At 41.8% G+C, this 23,657-nt stretch overlaps 1 protein-coding gene across 7 annotated transcripts in view; it reads right to left on the bottom strand.

The window, feature by feature from the left end:
- INPP4B (inositol polyphosphate-4-phosphatase type II B) overlaps positions 1-23,657 on the bottom strand; it is a 672,916-nt gene that overhangs the window by 378,525 nt on the left and 270,734 nt on the right. For all 7 annotated transcript variants that reach the window (XM_060179039.1, XM_060179034.1, XM_060179038.1 and 4 more), the window contains exon 13: positions 14,769-14,877. In XM_060179039.1, the coding sequence (XP_060035022.1) occupies positions 14,769-14,877 (109 nt within the window). The remainder of the gene's footprint in view (positions 1-14,768; positions 14,878-23,657) is intronic.

Raw genomic sequence — 23,657 nt, 5'->3', positions numbered from 1 at the left:
GTTTCTTGAAATTTTTAGAGTATTTAAGCGCAAACTTTGATTCTGCCATTTATTATTTCTGTGACAGGTGATGCCAATAAGAGAAGAGACTCCAGGAATGAGGTAGTGCTGAGCCGGCAGAGTGAACTCATCATGTGAGAGCACCCGGCTTCAAACCCCAGTGCCTGGCTATGGGGGAGGGCAGCTTCACAAGCAGTGAAGCAGTGCTGCAGGTCTCTCTCTCTCTCTCTCTCTCTCCCCTCTCTCTCTCTCTTGCTCTCCCCCATCTCTCTTCTTTCTGTCTCTATCCCTCATCCTATACCAAAAGAAAAAAAAATCACAGGGAAATGCTGGTGCAGTTGTACAAGGACCAGGTCCCAGAAAGAACCTCTTTGGAAAACAACAACAAGATAAAACAAACAAAACCACGTCTAAAATTCATCTCAGCTTATTCTATCTTCTGAGGAAATGATCTTATTGATGTATATCACTAGGGTTCCTGCTAGCTCACTTTTCAGTTTGCAAGTTCTTATCTCCAATTTCTCAAAACATTAAGATGGACTGATTTCTTTATGTATTTAACAATCTTTCTGCATACTGAGATCTCATGTATGTATGATTTCACCACTCTCAGGCTAGTATTTTTTAAATAATTTTTTAAAATATTTATTAATTTTCCCTTTAGTTGCCCTTTTTTTTTTCATTGTTGTTGTGGTGATTGTTGTTGTTGATGTCATTGTTGGATAGGACAGAGAGAAATGGAGAGAGGAGGGGACTAAGGAGAGGGGGAGAGAAAGACAGACACCTGCAAACCTGCTTCACCACCTGTGAAGCAACTCCCCTCAGGCTAGCATTTTTCATTAATTTTATTACACAGAGAGAGAGAGAGAGAGCACGAGCGAGCGAGAGAGGACAGACCACATTGATGGAGCTAGCCCTGGTGCTGTAACACCCCCAAACAGGGCCAAGGTATGAACCCAGGCCTCCTGAATGTCTATTGGGTGGGCAATCTGTTGTTCTATATGTCTTTTTCTGGGCTTTATTCTTATACACACACACACACACACACACACACACACACACAAATAAATCCAGGCATAGAACAAAATGACTTGTTATTTAAAAAGCCCAAAGTGTATCCCCTTCCTTTCCTTGCCCAGTGGAATTGATCCCGAGGTCACATTCCCACATCTCCTTCTGCCAACTTCCAAGAGCCTGCTCACCTCTCTCTCTGCTTATTCGGCTGATAGTATTTTCAAGCTCATTTCTGTGCAAAGCTGTGATGAAGTAACCTCCAAACACATCTCCCTTGTTCCTTCCCATCTCAAAACCTCAGCTTCATTCTGGACCTGGAAAACTCATGTGTCTAATCAAAATGCAGAGCAGGGAAAGACAAAACAATGGAATCCACTGCCAGATACTCTGCCAAAGCCTGTGTTTCCCCAGTTGTCAACAAGCAGGAGATACTGGGGGGAGGGGGTGATGGCAAGGCCCAAGGATTGGACTGCAATGCTGGCTGCACAGTCCTGAAGGTTTGTTACAGAGCACTGTATTGAACGCTTAGAACAGGCCAGTTTTGTAGACTGCATATAGGAGCAGAGGGCACATGGTGGCTGCCAGGGAAGAGGGCAGAGGGAGCCAGGAGTTTCTGGCTAAGGGATGGATACAACGCCTCAGTTATGCAGCTGTTTAAGTGCAGGGGATCCTGGCCCAGCATGGCCACTAGTTAGCCCTGTTGTACCCTTTCTGGCACTATGCTGATTATGGTAGATATAGGCATTCTCACTACTGAAAAGACAAAAGGAAAAGGCACTGAGTCATGGGCAAACAAATCAGGCTCACCATGGTTATTACTTTATATGTGCTCATAGATGCTTTTATTTGTCAGTAATGTCTCGGGCAAGTCTGGGGGGGTGCGGGGGGGTGTAGAGAGCAGTGTTCCCAGGACTTAGTAGTGTAGCCGTGGATTGTGCTTCTGGAATAAGAATTCAGGGGAGAAGAAGGTCCAGTTAGAGCCATTTCACCCACCTCCCACCATTCAATGTGATAATGTATTTTTAAGTTCTCTAATAAATCCAATAATTTATACTGAATCATTTAAACTAGTAATCTAGATCTCCCTTTCATAGCTGGTGAATTAACAGCTATTGTATCTACTGGTGGTGGAAATACAAACTGGCATGCCACTATGGAGAACGGCACGGACAAATCTCTTAAGCAAATAATAATGGTTGGAATATACCTAAAATTAACTCTCTAGCTCTTTCCAGAATGGAGACCCCCAAATCTCATCTCCTCTATTCTTACCTTTAGGTTCCTGATTCTTAAACAATTTGTTCTGCTTTATATCTTAATGCTTTTCAGTCACCAAGTTGCAGATGCTACCATGACACCAACCTGACCTCCCCCGACAGATGACCTCACCAATGTGTCCTGCCTACCCCACCTCTCTGGAGCCCTGCCCCACTAGGGAATGATAGAAACAAGCTGGGAGTATGGATCCACATGTCAATGCCCATATCCAGTGAAGAGTCAATTCCAGAAGCCAGACCTTCCACCTTCTGCACCCCATGATGATCCTAGGTCCATATTCTCAGGAGTATAAAGAAAAGGAAAGCTTCCAATGGAAGGGATGGGATACAGAACTCTGGTGGTGGGAACTGTGTGGACTCATGCCCCTCTTATCCAATGGACTTGTCGAGCATTATTAAGTCAATAAAGAAATGGAAATACCTTGTGATTCAGTAGTAGCCTTTGTGGGGATTTAATCTCAAAGGCCCGAGAACACTAACTTGAAGGGTCATACGCACCCTCATGCTCACAGCCGCACTATTCACAGTAGCCCCAATATGAAAGCAACCGACATGCCCAGAGACAGATGGCTGGGTAAAGAAGCCACGGGCCATAACTACCAAGCAGTGGGCAATTAAAGGAGAAGATATAATGTCCTTTGGGACAAACTGGATGGAACTGAAAGCGATGGGGCTTAGTAAAGTAAGGAGGGGAGTGAAAGACAACCAAAAAATTGCTTCACTCTTGGCAGGCTGGGAGTATGGATTGACCAGTCAACACCCATGTTCAGCGGGGAAGCAATTACAGAAGCTAGACCTTCCACCTTCTGCATCCCACAATGACCTTGGGTCCATACTCCCAGAGGGTTAAAGAATAGGAAAGCTATCAGGGGAGGGGATGGGATACAGAGTTCTGGTGGTGGGAATTGTGTGGAGTTGTACCCCTCTTGTCCTATGGTTTTGTTAATGTCTCCTTTTTTAAATAAATAAATTTTAAAAAAAGAATTGCTTCACTCTTACATGGAATATAAAGAACTGAAATGCATGAACTTTCAGAAAAAAAAATGCCAACCTGTCCCTCAAACCTTGATAGAATCATGGTGGGTATCCTTGCGGAGGAGGAAGGCACAGAACTTCGGTGGTGGGTGTGGTGAGGAAGCATACACCTAGTACTTTATGGTCTTGTAAATACTAATAACACTAGGGATCATTGGGTCTATCCTGGAGATCTAACATTACAATAAATGACATAACTCTGTTCCCTGTTCCCATGGACAGTATACCGGTTCTGTTATACACAGACAAAAACTGAAGCCTAAATGCTGGCAAAACAGCTCACCTGGACAGTATGGTTGCTTTGCCGTGGGCCTGGCCCAGGTGCAAGCCCAGCGCCTGCCGCACTGGGGGAAGCCTAGGTGCTGTCTCTCTCTCTGTGTGAAACAAAGTCGTCCTGAATCCCAAGGGATGAGCAAAAAGTGAACTGAGGCCTGGGTAGGTTAGTGGACTTATTCCAGGCAGGCAAAGATGGTAGAACCAGAGGTCAAACTCAAGTTTTTGTCATTACCTAGTTTGAACTCTGAGCTATGATTTACTACTTCATTTGAGAGGATTTGTTTATTTGCTTATATGAGAAAGAAACACAGAAAGAAAGAGAGATAGAGCTCAGGGAACTGAACATCTCTGGACCACTGTGGTGCTGGAGACTGAACGTGGTACTGCTGAAGCCTCAGACATCCCAATCTGACTCTCCGACATTGAGAGATCCCCCAGAGGGCTTCATGACTTCTTAACATGACATGGCACCAGCCCACTTAAATTTGGAAAGTTGTCAGTAAACACAGGAAACATATCTTATTTGGTAACACAGTGTTAGATACAGTCAATACATTATAAAATAAGGTATAATTGAAGATATTCTTATGTTCTCATTAAAAGTAAGCTGATTAGAGAAAAGGAATGACTGTAACACAGATTCGACTACAGAAAGACTTTGAAAATCATCTTGGATTCAACTGCTTTCTACAGATATGTAGTGATTGCAGCTAAATCACTGTGAGAAGAGAAAGGCCAGAGGTGGCCAGGGGATGGGTGTGAGGAAGCTTGCCCTCTAAATTTCACCAACAGAGACAAGGGAGGTAGCTTAGAGGTTATTAAGGAAGACATTCTTGCCTGAAGCACCAAAGGTTCTGAGTTCAATCCCCAGCACCATCAGAAGCCAGAATTTTGCTGTGCTCTGGTAATTAATAACAATAACAATAATAGTAGAGAGGTGAAAGTGTTTCCTTCTTTCTTTCCTTCCTTCCTTAGTGGATGCATATTTATTCATTAATTCATTCATTTGTTCATTCATTCATTATTGGATAGAGACAAAGAGAAATTGAGAGGGGAGAAGGAGAGGAAGAGAGACAGACACCTGCAGCCCTGCTTCACCACTTGTGAAGCTTTCCCCCTGCAGGTGGGGGCTGGGGCATGAGCCCAGGTCTTTGTGCAATCTAACATGTGCACTTAACCAGGTGCATCACCGCCCGGCCCCAAACGTTTTGCTTTTAAAATTATGTTTTCACAAAGGCCCAGAAAGAAAGCGTCACATAGACTACCATTGTTATTCTATTTCTATATGGGTTGCAAAATCAATTCCTAGAAAGTCCACCCATCTTTAACACTCTTGAGAGAAAGGGGGAGGGGGGAGATGGGGAGAGGGGGAGAGGGAGAGAGGGGGAGAGGGAGGGAGAGAGAGAGAGAGATAAGAGGAGAGTGAATGTTAAGTTTACTGAACATCTACTGACAGCGTGAGTGTGAATGAATACGGAAGAACTGAAGACGGGACAGAAATCTGTTTCTAGCTCAGCATCCATCAGTGGCTGTCTGGATCAATCAATCTTTGGATCTCAGTGTTTGCTTCTCTCCAACACACATGGGGGATTTGTGATTTCTGAGACTCCCTCTTTGATGCAAAGGGTTCGTTAATGGGAACAAAACACAGACTCAATAAAATGATTGTATTTTCCCAGACTTCTTTTCATGCTGAACATAGAAATGGGACCCTATTTGCGGGAAGCCGCCCCCTCAGGGACCTCGGTTTTGAGGAACAGGCTACTCCATCTTGTGTAAAAACTCTATTAACCATAAGCCTGCCTGACAGGTACACAGGCAAGACCACCCCTCACCCACCTCCTAGATATGTTTACTTAACCTCTGCAGCTGCATTCCTTCCTGGGACAGCCCCACAATTAGCAGGACAGGTATGACATAGATGGCAAGGAAAGAACATTCCAAGGTTAGGTAACCATAGCAACCCTGCTATGGTCCCTCCCTAACCTTTGAGCCATCCTTAAATACACCTGAAAATTTTTCAATAAACGAGACTTGATCAGACTCCTGTCTTGTCTCCATTTCTCAAGTCTCTTGTCCTACCCCATTCCCACTCCCCCTCCTAGGGTCTCCGTTTGACGACCCCGTGGGCCGGGGCACCTATCAAGTGAGCAATGGAAACGAGTGGTTTTTCCACCCAGCCAGTCATGTCAGCTGGGAACCCAAGACTCCTTCAACCCTGTCCTGTCTCCCTCCAGCTGAATTTCAAGAATGTCAGAGTTTCTTTTGTTTTTTTCTTCACCTGCAGGGTCACTCTTTTTCCTTTCTTTAGAACTCCAATATCATGTGATTAAGGGAATGCTGATTCCAAGATTTCTGTTGTTATAGGGTTCATTTGTACATTTCCCCAAGATACAATTGACCCTCCAGCAAAGTAGCAGACTATCACCTTGTTCCACCACAGGACCTTGGGACCCCAGCCTCCCTTTGGTAGCCCGCCCCTTCTGAGTCCCTGAATCTGTTGGAATAGACCATAGTCTACTGAGAAGTCATTCCGCATTGAACTCTGCCTCTTAGAATCCATCTACGAGAATCCATCTATGAGTACCGTCATAGATGCAAGACACCATCACAATGACCACTCACTACTTCACAGAGGTGTCTTTTCCTTACCTCTCTCCACAATGACACTCAAAATGACCTCTCTTCTCCACAAACAGAAACCTTGCCTGTGGGTCACCACGGCCTATGAGATGATCAGCCAGGCCCGGATACAGCACAAGTGCCCTGAGGAAGAGACCTCTGTCCCCTGCTCCCTTACCCCAAGCCTCTCCACTCCCCACTCCCCACTCCCAGCAGCCCTAGGGATTTGAGTCATCAAGCAGTGCTTGGCTCCACCCCAGGAGGGCTGTACAGGCACTTGGGATCTTACTGGATTCCTCTGGACTTCCAGTTCCTGCTCTAAGCACGCGCACACACACAATCCATACAGTGGCCTCGGCTTCCTTAACAGTTACCTGCCCCAGGTATGCTGAGCCCAGCCCAGGTCAAGTGAATTTATGGCACTGACAGGGAGCCTCACAACTATGACTAAGTTTTGTTTCATGAAGATTTTGCAGTGAGACTATTTTCTTCTAGAAATACAAGCCAGTTGAATGGATTTCCATGATACAGATCTCATATGTACATTTTTAAAATCTTTTAAAAAAATATTTATTTATTCTTTTTTGTTGCCCTTGTTTTATTGTTGCAATTATTATTGTTGTTGTTGTTGTTGGATAGGACAGAGAAAAATGGAAAGGGGAGGGGAAGAAAGAGAGGGGGAGAGAAAGCCTGCTTCACCACCTGTGAAGCGACTCCCCTGCAGGTGGGGAGCTGGAGGCTTGAACTGGGATCCTTATGCCGGTCCTTGTGCTTTGTGCCATGTGCACTTAACCCGCTGCACTACCGCCTGACTCCCACATTTGTTTTTTATTATTATTATTATTATTATTATTATTTATTTAGAATAGAGACAGAGGGATTGAGAGGGAAGGGGGGAAGACAGAGAGAGACCCCTGTAGTACTGTTTCAATACTTGGGTAGGTTCCCCTTGCACAGGGGGCAGGGGGGCTGGGGGCTTGAACCTGGACCTTTCCACATGTGCTCTTAACCACATGCTCCACCAGCCAGCCCCCTTCTACATTTATCTTTGTAAATTGAACACTTTGGCTGTAAACCTTGCAGAATAAAATATCTTATTTATTTATTTATTTATTTATTTATTTAAGAAAGGAGACATTAACAAAACCATAGGATAGGAGGGGTACAACTCCAAGAACAAAATATCTTAGAGTTTCTACTATTCTGTAAAATTGAGTAGATTTCACTTTTGGGCAGTTAATGTTTTCCCTGTTATTTGCCATCTTTGGAATGATAGGCAGTAAATATATAAATCAAGAGGAGGCTTTAAAATATATATAGGCAGGCAGGACCAGGACTGCTGCATGCTCTGCACAGGGAAGACACTGAATTCTATGCCAGCACTTCATATATCACATACAACAACTTAAAACTATGCTGGCAGCATGTTTAATCTGAGGATAGACTTCTTCCTTGGACTGGATGCATGCCAGCTGCGATAGCGTAACCATGTCATTGTTCATTCAGAGAAGTACTGATCATATTTCTAATTTGTAACTTAACATTTTTTATATATTTATTTATTTTCCCTTTTTGTTGCCCTTGTTGCTTTCTATTGTTATTGTAATTATTATTGTTGTTGTTGTTGATGTTGTCGTTGTTAGATAGGACAGAGAGAAATGGAGAGAGGAGGGGAAGACAGAGAGGGGGAGAGAAAGACAGACACCTACAGACCAGCTTCACCGCCTGTGAAGGGACTCCCCTGCAGGTGGGGAGCCGGGGCTCGAACTGGGATCCTTATGCCGGTCCTTGCGCTTTGCGCCACTGTGCTACTGCCTGATTCCCACTTTTTTTTTTTTTTAACCAGAGCACTGCTCAGCTTTGGCTCATGGTGGTATGGGGGATTGAACCTGAGGCTTCAGAACCGCAGACACAAGAGTCTCTTTGCATAACTATTATGCTATCTATTCCCACCATATTTGACTTTTCAAGTAAATATAAAATAAAGGTTTCTTTCTGAAATTTTCTTATTTGATTTTATGTTTTTATCATTTAAGTCTTCATCTTCCTTTTGATAAGAAGTTTTCAAAATAGTCAATAGTAAAGTCAAATCGATCATTTAATTATACATATATTAAACCATCATTTAAATCAACACACTTTCTAGGAAATTGTGCTTGTATATTGAAGTCTTTTCTCAAAATAATTTCAAACTTCTCCTGGCTCTGTATTACTTTCTTATTTATTTTTTGCCACCAGGATTATCACTGGGTCTTGGTGTCTGCATGATGATTCCAGTGCTGCTGATTGTTGTTTTTTATTCTTCTTCTTCTCTCTTATTAGAGACACAGAGAAATTAAGAAAGGGGTGGGGTACAGAGGGCTGAAGAAAGAGACATATGCAGCACTGCATCACCATTCATGGGACTTCCTCCCTCCAGGTGGAGACAAGGGGTTTGGACTCAGATCCTTGCACATACAGTAACATGTATGCTCTACTGGGTGCCCAGCCCCCTCATGCCTCCTCTGAACAGTCTCATGAATTTAAGAGAAACCAGCTACACTGAGGAACGTGAAGTGTGGAAGGGTAGCAGACGTCTGAAATTCCACAATTAAGACACTTTATGCATTTGATTATGTTTAAGGCCTTTCCTAAAAAAAAAAAAAAACATAATAAAAGTCACCTCTATCAACTCTAGGATAACTTAAGAGATCACATTTACATTTATGATAAAAAGCAGTCTTTTTCTTGACAGGAAAAGTCTCATTCTTTGAGTGCCTGGACTGTCACACTCTACAGAGCAGCCCTGCCATGAGCCTCAGGACACACTTGGCTTCACAGGCTCTTTGGGCCAGTGGATGGGAGTAAGTCACCAGCTGGTAAGTGCTGAGTCACCACCAAGCACAGGCCTCAGAGGGTGTTTGCAGCAGCAGAGCGCAGGACTTGCCTGTGTGTGGTCAGACCATATGCCAGAGTGATGGCCTGATTCTCTATCATTAACAAATGAAAAAGAACTAAAACTTTTTTTTTTCATTATTGGGGGATTAATGGTTTACAGTCAATGGTAGAATACAGTAGTTAGTATATATGTAACATCTGTTGATTTTCTATATAACACTCTAACCATCCCTCCCCCCAGGGTCCTCCTCTGCCACCATGTCTCAGGACCTAAACTCCCACTCTGCATTAAGTTCTGCTTTATGTTTTCCCCTCTGTCCTTATTTTTCAGCTTCTGTCTATGAGTGAGATCATTCCATAGTCATCCTTCTCTTAAAAAATAAATAAATAGGGGGTCGGGCGGTGGCGCAGTGGGTTAAGCGCATGTGGCGCAAAGCGCAGGGACCGGCGTAAGGATCCCGGTTCGAGCCCCCAGCTCCCCACCTGCAGGGGAGTCGCTTCACAGGCGGTGAAGCAGGTCTGCAGGTGTCTATCTTTCTCTCCCCTTCTCTGTCTTCCCCTTCTCTCTCCATTTCTCTCTGTCCTATCCAACAACGAATTGCGTCAACAAGGGCAATAATAATAACCACAACGAAGCTACAACAAGGGCGACAAAAGGGGGAAAAATGGCCTCCAGGAGCGGTGGATTCATGGTGCAGGCACCGAGCCCAGCAATAACCCTGGAGGAGGAAAAATAAATAAATAAATACATAAATAAATAAATAAACTCACCACTGCAATGCTAGCATAAATTCAGATTTTAACTAAGTTCTTTTTACAAAAATCATCAAATATATATATAGGAACACATAAAAGCACACATTCCCCTTTGAATGAGCTGTAGCAGGCACTGGTGTTCAGTTAGGTGGCAAATAGCTGTCTCTGAAGCCCGCAGATGCCCTGAGATCCCACTTCCTGTCCACACAAACATCTCCTAAGTCTGTGCTTCCTCTAGCTCTGTCACAGAAATCTCCTCAGGCAGAGTGATTTGTTGTTTCCTTCTAATGAGCACGGGGCAATCCTTCCATCGCCCTCCTGCCTTTATTCTACTCCTTATTCAAGCAGCAAACACTTCTAGGTTAGTTGCTGGGAAAACTCCGGCAAATTCCACAGACACAAGCCAACTAGGAGCAGGTAGGACACAAAGGGGGTGTTCACAGGCTGCAAACAGACAGGGTCTCCCCAAGGAGTCTAGAGCCAGAAGCAACTTCCAGGCAGAGGGGGAGCTGCAGAGTCCACTCTGGCTCTCTGGGTGGGTGGGTGACTCCAGGTAGAGAAGGTGGCATCCCTGTGAAAGCTAGAAAGCTAAAGGTGAGGAGAATGCCATGATTCCACCACACAGCCTGGGCTTTCTCCACCAGGCCAGAGGCAGCGGGGCAGCTGAGCAATACTGGACATTCTGACACTGTGAGACTGTGTCTGCCTTTTAGAAAGATTAGTTTAACCAAAGTGAGGAACACGGATTGGATGCCAGCCAGCCTGGAAGAGGAGAATGATAAAGATATTCAAAAGAATACTGAAGAAATAGTGAGACTATAGGCTAGGGTTTTCCTGCTATGATTTATTACTGAAATGAAATAGCTGCTGAGGAATAAGAAAGGTAGAACTCACAGGAAGACATCTTCCTTTCTTCTGCCCATCTTTGCCCCCTTCTTCCCTTTCTTCCCCCTCCTTTTTTTTTTAACCCTCTTTCTTTCCTTCTTTCTTCTAATAAGCAGAAGCAAGAGAAGAAAAGAAGTCAAGGAGGTGGTGTTGTACCTGGTTGAGTGCACGTTATAATGTTATATAGTGTTATAACGCACAAGGACACAGGTTCAAGCCCCAGTCCCCACATGTAGTGGGGGAAGCTTCACACATGGGGAAGCAGTGCTATCGCTGTCTCTCTGTGTCTCTCCATTCCTCTCAATTTCCAGCTATCTCTAGGCAGTAAGTAAGTAAAGGTAATAAAAAATAAATAATAGAAGTCAAGGAAACACAGGTTTTTAAATTGAATATCTGTATGAATATTAGCACCTTTATTAAGAAAAGTTATCCCCCAAAGAAATTAATTTGAGGGGTGTGGATGATAGCATTAGCATGCATCTCATTATCTATTCCATGTTGTGAATACATGTTCAGTCCCAGATTTAACACAGATATGGAACCTGTCAGTCCAATGCTCAGGAACTATGCATACACAGATCTCTTCTGTGCATGAATGCAATTTCTTAGAGGGTAATACAATAATAATTTCTAAAATTTCACCAAATCTTAAGAAATTCCACTTGTAGGAGTTTTTCTGAAAGAATCACTCACGAGGGTGGGGGTAGATAGCATAATGGTTATGCAAAGAGGCTCTCATGCCTGAGGCTCTGAAGTCCCAGGTTCAATCCCCCACACTACCATAAACCAGAGCAGGGTAGTGCTCTCAGAAATAAAAAATAAATAAATAAAATACTTTTAAAAAGAATCACTCACAAATCTACAGAGACAAAGAATATACCTTGCTAGTGGAGCTGGCAGTTGTCCAAAGTTAGAAACAACCTAAATTATCACCAACATCGTACTGGCTAGATAGCTTTCCACATCCAATCTATAAAAGCCTTACTTACCGTTTAGGAAACAAAAACTGAGAACCACATGGACTGCAATGAGAAGCTGTCAGAATATCTTTAAATGAACAAGCAACAGTCGATCTGTTTTACACCCAGTAAGCCTTCACAATGGGCCCAGGTTATTTTGTGACTCTTCGGTGTATGTGACATTCCCATATAACTCTGCAGAATGACCCTGTGACAGAAGCAATGCCATTTCCATCTTAGGTACAGAGAGAGGAGATACTTGGGCTCATGTCACAAAGCTCTTAAGTTTCCAACTCAGGGTAAAAACCCTTGCAGGGAACAGAGTTCATGAACTAAGATGAAAGTCCAAGGTTGCCTTGCCACAAAATGGAGGCCCAAAATGTTGCAGAAAATCAAGCACACCTCATTCCAGAGACTTGTGTTTTATGGGCTGAGAGTCCTAGGTACTGAGAAATCACACTGCTGGGTGTGGAAGAGCTATTGTCTGGGAGATACATTAAGTTATTCCAACAGATTGACACTAAGGAGGGAGGGAGAACGGCAAAGGTAGGCGTTTCAGTTGAAAGGCTTCTTTAGTCTTCGAATGTGTGTGCCCCCCAGTGCACTTCACATTTGTATAGCCAACAAGACAATGGAGGGGGAAAGTGACTGCATTACACATTCACTTAGGATCAGATACAACTTAGCATAAAGCCTTCCATTCACTTGCGCTATTCAGTTCAGTGCTTTGCAAACTCCATCTAGCAGTTAGTACAGTGTGCTAATGTCTCAACATGACTATGTAATTAAAAGCATTTCCTTCTCATCCTGCTCTGAACTATACACACACAAGAGACAGACGCCCCCCTGTCCCCGGAGACTTGACGTAATGCACAGGAACAGCGTTCATTGATGAGGATGTGGAGAAGGAAAGCCAGGCATATAGCTCAGACAGACCTCCTTCTCGGGCTGCTCAGGTGGAGCAAGAGAGCCAAGAGTGATCCTGCGAGGACTGACTCACAGGAAGAGTAAAACAGACCTTGGAGGAATCAAAGGGCGACCAACACAAAACATTTCCCTGCTGTCTCCTGGAAAGAGACATTGTCAGCTACTGGGCACATTTCTAGAGAGCAAGGAAAAAGAACAGAGAGCGCTTTTATTACTTATCAACATTGATTTCCACAGGGTCTCTGTGATTTCATTACAGCTTTTTTTTTTTTTTCTCTTGGGTTGGGATGATGGAAAGTACTTTCTGTGACAGGAAAATGTGTTTGTCAGTGAACACTACACAAATCTTCAGGCTGTCACTTAGGAGTTTTGGTGTTTTAGGCATCATCGCCAGAAAAACAGATTTTTTTTTAAATGGTGAGGATTCAATTTATATACTTTGAAGAATCATTCATTGAAAAACACTTGGAATGTTTAATTAATTAATTTTTAAAAACTGTTTTCTTTTATTTTTTTATTATCTTTATTGGATAGAGACAGCCAGGAACCAAGAGGTTAGGAGGAGTCAGAGAGAGACACCTGCAGCCCTGTTTCACCACTTGCACAACTTTCCCCCTGCAGATGGGGACCAGGGGCTGGAACCCAGGTTCTTACGCACTGTAACATATGTGCTCAACCAGATGTGCCACCACCTGCCCTGAATTGTTTAGTTTAATTTATAACAACAACAAAACAGTGCTAGTATGAATGAAATATGGGAGATGCAAAAAAAAAAAATACTATGGTCCCCACAACTCTCCTTCAAGGTGACTTTAATATTCTTACATTTTCCCAATGCACTTTTTAGAAACATTGGGAAATGATAGATAAATAGTATGTACTAAAGATGTGCACCTTGAAAAAAGGAAATTTAAAAGATAAATATTCCTATTTTAATGATACATGAAGAGAAGGTAACTATTTCCTCTAATTGTCAGTTTGGAGGGTCTTAATCCAAGCAGAGTAGCCACAAGAAAAGGAATGGAAAGTTACCCTTCATGCATGGAAAATATGGTCTGTCGTTTCTCAGCATGGGGGCACGGCCTTAAAGCTATTACAGGATAAGCTTAATTGGCTGGGATATCTAATAGCAGTTAGAGCAAACCAAAAATACAGAGACCTTAAAAGTATAAATAATAATACTTTGCATTTTTTGCCATGGCTTTTCCCTAAGGGCTGGAACTGAGAAGAGCTCTAGATGGCTGCTTTTTTTTTTTTTTTTCTTTTTCCAAATGACACCAATAAATGAGTTGCCTCGGAGCACAATGGAAAATACGAATAGGGTCAGAGTCATAAACGAGTCAGGATCTGTGATCTCCCTCAGGGTTCTTTGACTTTACAGTTAAGAGAGGCCCAGCTGTGGAGCTAACTCTCTATTTAGACACCACTCCCCTGAGCGGCAGGCCCCCTATACTTGGCTTCTGAGAAAAGAAGGGTCCGATGGTATGCTACAGCTCTTTCACTAACATGACTCAGGCCTGTCCTCTGTTGTGACTGAATTTCTACTCAAGCAGTTCTGAAAACTGAAGCAACCTGAAGTCACTGAAAGGGCTGCAGATGCCAAGCTTGGAGTGCTTTGATGGACCTAGCTTCTTCTTCTTTTTAAGATTTTTTAATTATATTTACTTATTGGATAGAGACAGCCAGACATCAAGAGAGGAGGAGGTGGTAGAGGGACAGAGAAAGAGAGACACCTGCTACACTGCTTCACTTACTCACAAAGCTGTCCCCCTGCAGGTGGGGGACCTGGAGCTTGAATCTGCCTCCTTTATGCATGGACCTAGCTGCTGCTTCTTATTCTTTTTAAATTTTATTTATTAGATAGAGACAGCCAGAAATCGAGAGGGAAGGGGGAGATAGAGAGGGTCGGCGACAGAGAAACACCTGAAACACTGCTTCACTAAAGCTTCAGAAAGCTTTCCTCCTACAGGTGGGGACCTGGGGCTCGAACCTGGGTCTTTGCACACTGTAACATGGGTGCTCAACCAGGTGCGATGCCACCCAGCCCCACGGACCCAGCTTCTTTGTCTTCTCCTCACAGCTACACCTCCCTAGAGGAGAGATGCTATCATGATAGTGTGTGAGTGCTGGCGTCACTTACTTCCTTCTTTCTGTTTCAAATCTATGGAGTAGCTTTCGAAGACCACCATTCTTGAATCCCTGACAATGGGCAGCCGGTGCTCCCACCGTGATGACATCGTAGAGGGCATCTGGAACAGCAAGAGATAAGGACATGAGCATGTGACATCATTTCTTCCTGGGCATGCTGGTTTGCATTGCTACAGACAAGTGGTGGGAAGTCTGACTGTCTGCTTTTTGATTTTGCAGGCATAACTCTGAACTCCCATCTCAAGGGGGGGTGGGGGGTACAAGAGGAGCCTATCAATCTTTCTAAAAGGCACCTGTGCACCTAAACAAGTTATAATAGTTCCCTGATTTATGACTACATCTTAATTATATGCCACTGTGTAGGACAGTGTGTTCTCTTTCTCCTATATACTTACTAAGATACCATGCTAATTGGTCTTTTGTGTATTTTATGTTATTGAGTTTTGCATCATTTAATTTGCAATCATCTTGAAATGCAACAATAATGAACAATCTTTCAACCAAAATTTATGGGGAAAAGCACCAAGCTGTTAATGAATTTTAGATCAAGGGCAGAAGAGTATTAGAACATGTATGAATCTATGCTGAGCAGCTAGCTTCCTGCCGATGTGTACCCAGTCTGACATAGAAGTAAGACACAGAAAGCTCCTGATCTATTTTTCCAACAAGATATTCTTGGTGATATATATATATATATATATATATATATATATATATATATATATATATATATACATTTAAATTGAATTCAATTTTTTTTGTCTTGAAAAGCCTCAAGTTTGATACATATTAAGGTTACTGGCTTTAAAACTTTCCATCAATTTTACATTCTAATGAAAACTGTCCCCGGAAGAAGGAAGGAGGGTGAATGCCCTCTTGTTAAACTCCATTCTGTTTGAGAAACTTAATTTCATAGTAGATCCTTTTCAAATGGATTTTGGTATTGACATCTTGGCTGTTTTTCAGATTTCATTTACAGGGAAAACATAAATTATTGTCTTAGCTTCAGGAAAACACTAACTCCTTCATAGTGGTTCAACTATATATGAACCTGCAATCGTTTTTCTTAACATCCAATGTTCTCAAGTGAAAAATTGACTACAATAACATTCATGGAGTTCAAGGTAAGAAACACAAAACAAATCCAGACTACAACTCAAACCAGCCCATCAATAAGGCAGAGATGGATAAGCGCTTAATAGATCACCAGGGTGGTAATCCCTTCCCTTTTAGGTAATGACCTGAACAAAAATCAATATCCTTTTTTTTTTTTTTTAGTTCAGAAAGAGAGACAGGAGAGAACCAGAGCACAAGCCTGCCATTTTCACTATGCTCCCTACTTGTCTGTTATTCTATGTAGTGCCAGGGTGAAGGCTGGTGCTCTTCTGCTGAGCCACCTCCTTGCCTTGGATAGCAGCAAGTACAACCACACACCTCTGTCTTTCCTCCCCTCTCTGTAACTCACCTCCATTACATATCCATCAATTTCTAAACCCATGTACTTCTATTGGCAACGACAGAAGTTAAACACCAATCTGTATCCTTAGCCTCAGCTTCAACCCTATGTCACAGGGTTCCTTCCAGCCTCCCTTCTCTCTTTGTTTCAATCTTCTTTCTCCCACAGGTTGAAGTTAGACTCTCCTTGTTTGCATAGGATGTTTGGCTAAACCTAACAACTGAACGGAAGTAGTTTCAGGCTTGTTAACTCATGACTCTGCAAGAAAAAGTATTTACTAACAGAAGTAGAATATTTGGCTCCAGGATATAGTTCACTAGGAATACAGCCTGCCTTTCCTTGTGAAGGTCTGGGGCCCAGGTCCTGGCAGTGCATAGGAGAACCATGGCACTGAGTATGGCTCCATGGCTGGTGAGATAGTACTGGGATGTCTTTTCCTCTTAGTTTGTTTCTCCAAAATAAAGTGAAAGCAAAAAAAGGGAGTTACCCTTTGAATGCTAGAATTATAAATATCTGGTGTCCTAGCATTGTTGAAAAGAGAAAAAAAAATAATAAAGAGTACTGTTTGTATTTTCTAATATTTTGACATTTTTGTTGTTATCTTTAGTTATTGGATAGAGACAGCCAGAAATTAAGAGGAAGGGGAAGGTAGAGAGGCTGAGAGCCACCTACAGCCCTGCTTCACCATTTGTGAAGCTTTCCCCCTGCTAGTGGGGACTGGGCACATTGTAGCATCTGTACTCAACCTGGTGTGCCACCATCCAGTCCACTAATGTTTGTATTTTTAAAGTCTAATAATATCTAGCCAAAGTCAGGTCCTTTCTTAACTAATCCCTTCATTAAATTCTTATTTTATAACTTCATTTACCATTTTAATAAGCGAATACAATTAACTTAGACAAAAAAAAAAGCAGACAGAAGAAAGACAAGCTTGAGGAAATACAATCAATAGGACTTGAAAATATATGAATCAAGGAACAGCTAATTTCATAATATTGTTACATGCTCTTTTTAAAAATTTTTATTTATTTATAGATAGATAGAGTAACTGAAAGCGGAGGGGAGATAGAGACAGAGAGACACCTGCAGCCCTGCTTCACCACTTGTGAAGCTTTCCTCCTACAGGTGGGGGTCAGGGGCTTGAACCCAGGTCCTTGTGCACTGTGATGTGTACACTTAAGCAGATATGCCACCGCCTTATTGTTACATGTTTTTCAAAGTGAAGTCACCAAGAAAGAGAAAAAAATAAAAACAAAAAAACCAAGGAATATTCCATCATTTTCTCTTAAGCTTTATAGACTAAATTTCAAAGCAGACAGTTGAAAGGCAGCACTCTACTGGCTTGGCAGCACAGCCAGAAGCATCTTATTTATATTCTAGAAGTCATTCCTTCCATCTCCCCACCTCCTAAACCAAGAGATCATCTCTGCAGGCACACTTAGTGGGTTTATGTCTAGATGTTGAGAGAGGAAATAGGAATTCTCTGTGTGTCTGTCATTTTTCTCTCCTGCCTTCTGATTCTGCCCATCATAAGTAAAACCCATCAAAAACCAGAAGCTACAGGTAGGTGCATGCTTTATAGAGATTCAGGGTTTTAGGATTAAGTGGATGTGTACATTTCAGATCTTCACAAAGTTGCTTTGAAATTGTAACTTTGGAAGCCTGATAGAGGTAGAGTGGTTCCAAAGGCAATGGCTAGATGAGAAGGAGGCACAGGTGAAAGTGGCCGATCAGTTATAAGGCAGAAGGTAGAACTAGTCTTTTGTAGTGATCATAGTTGAGCTCATGAAGATGTAGACTATTAGTGCTGTACAAATGAAACCTATAGAGAATTTAGACTGACGGTGCTATTAATTATTCTTTTACAAATGAATGCACATCTGGTTGAGCACACACATTATAGTGCGCAAAGGCCCGGGTGCGAGCCCCCGGGTCCCTTCCTACAGGAGGAAAGCTTTGTGAAGCTTCAGGTGTGAAGACACCTGAAACAGGGATGCAGGTGTCTCTCTCTCTCTCTCTCTCTCTCTCTCTCTCCCTTCCTTTCGATTTCTGACTGACTCTATCCAGTAAATAAAGATAATAAAAAGAAATAAATGTCTTGATTTTCCTTCTTTTACTTTTCCTTCTTCCCCAAAGTTCACTGCTCAAATCTGGCTTAATGTGGTGTCTGGGTGAGAACCAGGGAATCAGAATTCTGTCTTGGGCATGAAAGTCTTTTGCATAGCCATTATGCTATCTCCATGTACCTATTGCAAAAAGAACTCTTTGAAATAAAAACAATCCCAGAACTGACAACAATTTTAAGACCAAGAGGAGGCTTTGCTTTGTAGTTACTGCCATGTCACCTGATGTGAAATAACAACATCTTTGCAAATAGTCATATAATCCATTCTTTCTCTCCCTCTCACCTTCCTTCCATGGCAAAGACACCATTAGCATGGGCAGTTCTGTTATTCTTGGTCTGACCTGAGAAGGGAGACAGAGAGAGAGAGAGAGAGAGAGAGAGAGAGAGAGAGAGAAACAGATCACCCTTCCACCACCTTGCTGCATCCAAGTGGGTAAAGAGCTTGAATTCTGAACTTCATCATCCACCAGCTAAACTAGCCTGTTCTTATCTTTAACTGTAAACAAGAGTTTCTGTCACAAAAACACTCATCACAAGAACCTTTATTTATCAAAACTCTGTGGAAATCACAAAGCCATTTCAGACTGCATGGGACTCAGTCTGGGAGGGGGCACAATGGATAAAGACTTCATGGAATTTGAATTGTAATATTCTTGCTAGTCTCCTTTTATAATGATCACTTTCTAACACCGCAGTCTTATTGTAGTTAAGACTTTTCGCTTGTGGTCCTTCTCTGGCTTTCGCGTACAATACGATAGACTCATCTACATTCCCCCAGGCCTCTGTCTCCTGGTCTCTGGGATTACTTCATAAAGAATGGGATTCCTGAATGGGCCTGAAAGATGCACTTCTTTCCATTTGGCTAGGATGCACTGCAATTCATTGATTTCTTTCAAGCAAATACAAATTGAAATTCTAATTTAGCAGTCTGATTAGTGATATTTATCTCACTATTTTAAAACTTTCTTCATTTCATCTTATTCATTGAGTTATTTATTGTTGTGACATCAATAGCTCTTAGCTGCACATTGTAAAAGCTCTTAGATTTTTGGTAGCCAGAAGCACTTTTAAAACTTGAAGCACTGAAGTGGGCATTTATAGGAGAAAATTCAAGCAAAAAAATGGTCTCCTTTTGCTTTCTTAAAAAATAAGTCTGTGTATCTTCTTTTAAAAAAAATCTATCTTACAATTTGTCCTTGGGTTGGTGGAAGTGGCCCAGTATACAACATGAAAGGGAACATGTCAAACTGCTGAGTGTCATCAAACTAAAGATGTGAGGTTGGCTTAAAATTTACTAACAGGGCCACTTCATAGTCTTTTAAAAGCTCTTTAATAGTAGAAATGAGATAATAAGTCTATTTTTCCCAGAATATCTCTTTAAAATCCCTACAACTATAAAAATAGTGCTAATAAAAAATGTAGACCTGCTGATCTCATTTCAAGGACCAATTTAAGCTCAATGCCTGACTTCAAAATGGCCCATAAAATGACTTTGACATAAATTACAAGACAATAGGGCCTTGTAGGGGAAATCTCTTTCAAAATAGACTGGCAATTTGGCACCATCCTTCGATGCATCTAAAGGTAATTATACTTCATCAGTGAGGTGATACTCCCAAGCTGTTGAGCTAGGAAACTAGGGAGCTCTAAATACATCACTTCTTGTTCCTTCCTCTGAGCAGAGATCAGAAGACTAAGGGGAGAGAGGTCAGCTGACTTGTCCACAGTTACAAAGGAAACTGCTCCATGTTCCAGTCACAGCAGAGTCCAACTCCTGCTCTCAGACATAATTCAGTGCAATCCCTCCTTCCCTTCCTCTGTTCCTTCCTCCTTCTGTTATTCCTCTTCTAGTCTGGCCTCCCTGCCCCTTCTTTCCTTCTTCCCTCCTCTCCTTCCTCTTCCTCTGCTATATATATTATAGTATGCTATGGTCTGCCAACACCACATAAAATTACTTAAACTTATTACACAAGAACACTCATTTTAACATTCACAACTGATTTCTATGAAAATAACTTTTTGGGTATCTTGGTATGGAAATTGGTGTGCCTAACATAATGTGCTCTGCTGTCAGTCTAACATCACAGTCTTGGCAGGCATTGTAGCTGCTGCAAGTACTTTAAGCAATGAATAAGGATGAAAATTGACTTACTGGGTCTGGGGGCACATGGCATTAAACGGAGGTTATTTTATACCCCTGCAAGAGACATAGCGACATGAGTTCTGCTCATGTTTCAAGCTACTTGTTTCAAGAGCCAGGCATTCCCCTTGTCCATGGTGAATCTTTCCTCTCTGAGTAGAGTATGTATATTAATCAAGTGTGGATAGATGCGACTTACTAATGGTAAAAGTGAAAAGCAATGTATTCTACATTCAAATCACTCACCAGTGAAATACCAAGACTTGGCCCTTCTTATTCGCATCATCACCTTCCAAAATGTCATCTTAATGCAGCTATACATTCAAATCACTAACCAAAGATCTTAAATAAATTTCACTGTGGTTTAAAAATATGCTAAATGCACGTTATATAAGCATACGATCTGATTTAAAGCCATCAACAACTTTTTACTGTTTAAATTTTGCAAATAAGAAAACTGAAGTTCAGAGAACTTCTAAGCTTGGTCAAAGTGAAAAAAGCAAAAGTGTGTGTGTGTGTGTGTGTGTGTGTGTGTGTGTGTGTTTTCTACTAAGGATATTACTGGATATGGATGATGCCCACAGAACTCTATTGCCCATTGTTCTGTGAAGCCTTTTTTTAAAATTTAGGATTAGAGACAAAGAGAAATAAGGAAAGAGAGGAGAGAAGTCTGCAGCATTGGTCCACCATTTGCAAAGCTCTCACCACCCTGCAGGGGGAGACCAAGGGCTTGAACATGTGCACATGATAACATGTACAGGCTATCCATTGAACCAGCCTCAAAACTTCAATTTCTGCTATAATACCTAGTTGGTGATATAATTTATAAAGTGTTTATTTTATCTGAACTCCAATGTGAAATAAGAACTTCCAAACTTACTATAAACATATCAATGATGTAATATTTAAACCTAATTATTATGCACATGGTATGTAAGTCTATATCAAGATATGATATAGATATATAAATATGAGTATTCTTGGAGGGCACTGTGTAGCAGAATTCATTACCTTTGCAAGAACAGTTAGGTGTTAAGATATCTAGACCTTCTTGACATTTTCTTGGTAAGCCTTAATGAGAAGAACCAGTCTTCTCAGTTTCCTATAGATTTTGAGTGACTCATTCATTCTGATAAATCCCTATCTTTAGAGATGTTACCTATTCAATTATGGGCTGAAATGTAATCCTCAAGGAAAATACCTTGCAATAAGAGTTTATTTTTATTCAATCCACTCTTTTATTTTAAGGTTTATTTTCGTTTGTTCATTAATGAAAGAAAGGGAGAGAGAGAACCAGAGTATCACTTTGGCACATACTATGCCAGGGATTGGATTTGGAACCTCCTGCTTGAAAGTGCAACACCTTTTTCAGTGCACCACCTACTGGACCAAGCTTATTTTGAAATAAGAGTCTTTGCAGAAGTAATCAATCAAAAGCCAGGAGACTGGGGCAAATGGTCCTGCAGTACGATTGGTGCTCTCTAACAGGACACAGAGACACAAACGCACACGCAAAGATGATGCTAAGGTCCAGATCATTGTCAAGGTTGACTGAAGAGCACGACTGCCAGAGATTGGATCATAGCACAAACACTTCCATTTCCCAGTTTAAGACTGGTGTGTTGGCCAACAAGCCAAGGAAAAGTACAGAGCACCAGCACAAGCCAGGAGCTCTGGCAGGAGGTGAGGGCAGACAACTGTGTGTTTCACAGGGAGTGAAGAGTGTGGACACTTAGACTGGGGACTTGTCTCTTCCCACAGGTGAGGGGATGTATTTCTTGTGGTATTTTGTTGTAGTAGTTCTAGAAAATTCACAAGTACACTCCAAACTAGTCAAAACAAATCCTGTTCACCTTTCTAAATGTCTTTCTTGTTGCTTCTTGCAGTCTTATTTTTTTTTCTTTTAAATTGGAGAAACAAAACAAAATGCACTGAACTTAACCCAACTCACTGCAATCTATTTTTTCAGACACTATCAAACCAATATGGCATAAATGGATCTGCCATTTAAAAAAGAACAAGAAGTGAAAAGGAAAAGGTCACATTTACAATTATTTGACTTTATCTAGTAGAAACATTCTAGGAATTATCCCTGAATACTTGAACAGATAATTGCATGCAAATTCACATCAACCCAGCCCAAATAAACCAGCGGATGTGAAGAAGCTATTCACACATGGATGAGTCAGTCTTCTGCCCTCATTACCTCATTCTTTAAGTCATTTAAGTACTTTCATGTAATGCTTCTTCTAAAATTCTTCCTAAATCATCTTTTTCTCTAAATCTGGTTGCTTCTTCACTTCAATATTTCAACGTATCTTAATCGGCTTTCAGTTGATCACTTCTATCCAGGCTTGACAGCTCTGATAAAACTGACAGAGCCATTCTGTTCCAGTGATACAAATACTAGTTGATCACCTATACTGTGGTTACCCACTCTAGGTGTCTCATATGTTTAAAACCACTTAATTAGGATGAGACCATGGCTTCAGATGATTAGATACTTGACTGGAGGCCATATAGCAAAAGTAGTAGAGATGATATTCCAGCCAGGCCTGTTCCACATCAACTGTGGACACACATCAGTCATGGAAGCAGTTTTAGATGACTTGGATCAATCCATTTCACTTTATTCTTTTACTTAACATACACTTTTTTGAAGATTCCTAACAGTTGACGTGTGTTTCCAGACACCCCCAGATGATATATAAGAATGAGTGAGTACCTCTAAACTTGGCGTTTGTCTAGAAGTGTTTATATCAGCATGGGGGGGGCAGCATAATGGATATGCAAAGAGATTCTCATGCCTGAGGCTCAGAAGTCCCAGGTTCAATCCCTGTACCGCCACAAACCAGAGATGAGCAATGCTCTTGTGTTTCGTTTCTCTCTGTCTTTCGCTACATCTCTCTCTCTCAAAATAAATAAATAAATAAATAAAATATGCTTCAAGTCTGTTTGAAAAAATCAGCATGAACCAACTTAGAAAATTGCTTACTGGGGAGTCGGGCTGTAGCGCAGCGGGTTATGCGCAGGTGGCGCAAAGCACAAGGACCGGCATAAGGATCCCGGTTCGAACCCCGGCTCCCCACCTGCAGGGGAGTCGCTTCACAGGCAGTGAAGCAGGTCTGCAGGTGTCTGTCTTTCTCTCCTCCTCTCTGTC

This window comes from Erinaceus europaeus, chromosome 19 (genome assembly GCF_950295315.1).
Source record: "Erinaceus europaeus chromosome 19, mEriEur2.1, whole genome shotgun sequence".
In the NCBI taxonomy this organism is placed as follows: Eukaryota; Metazoa; Chordata; class Mammalia; order Eulipotyphla; family Erinaceidae; genus Erinaceus; species Erinaceus europaeus.
Note: the sequence above shows the minus strand (reverse complement) of the source record. Positions and strands in the feature narration are given on the sequence as shown.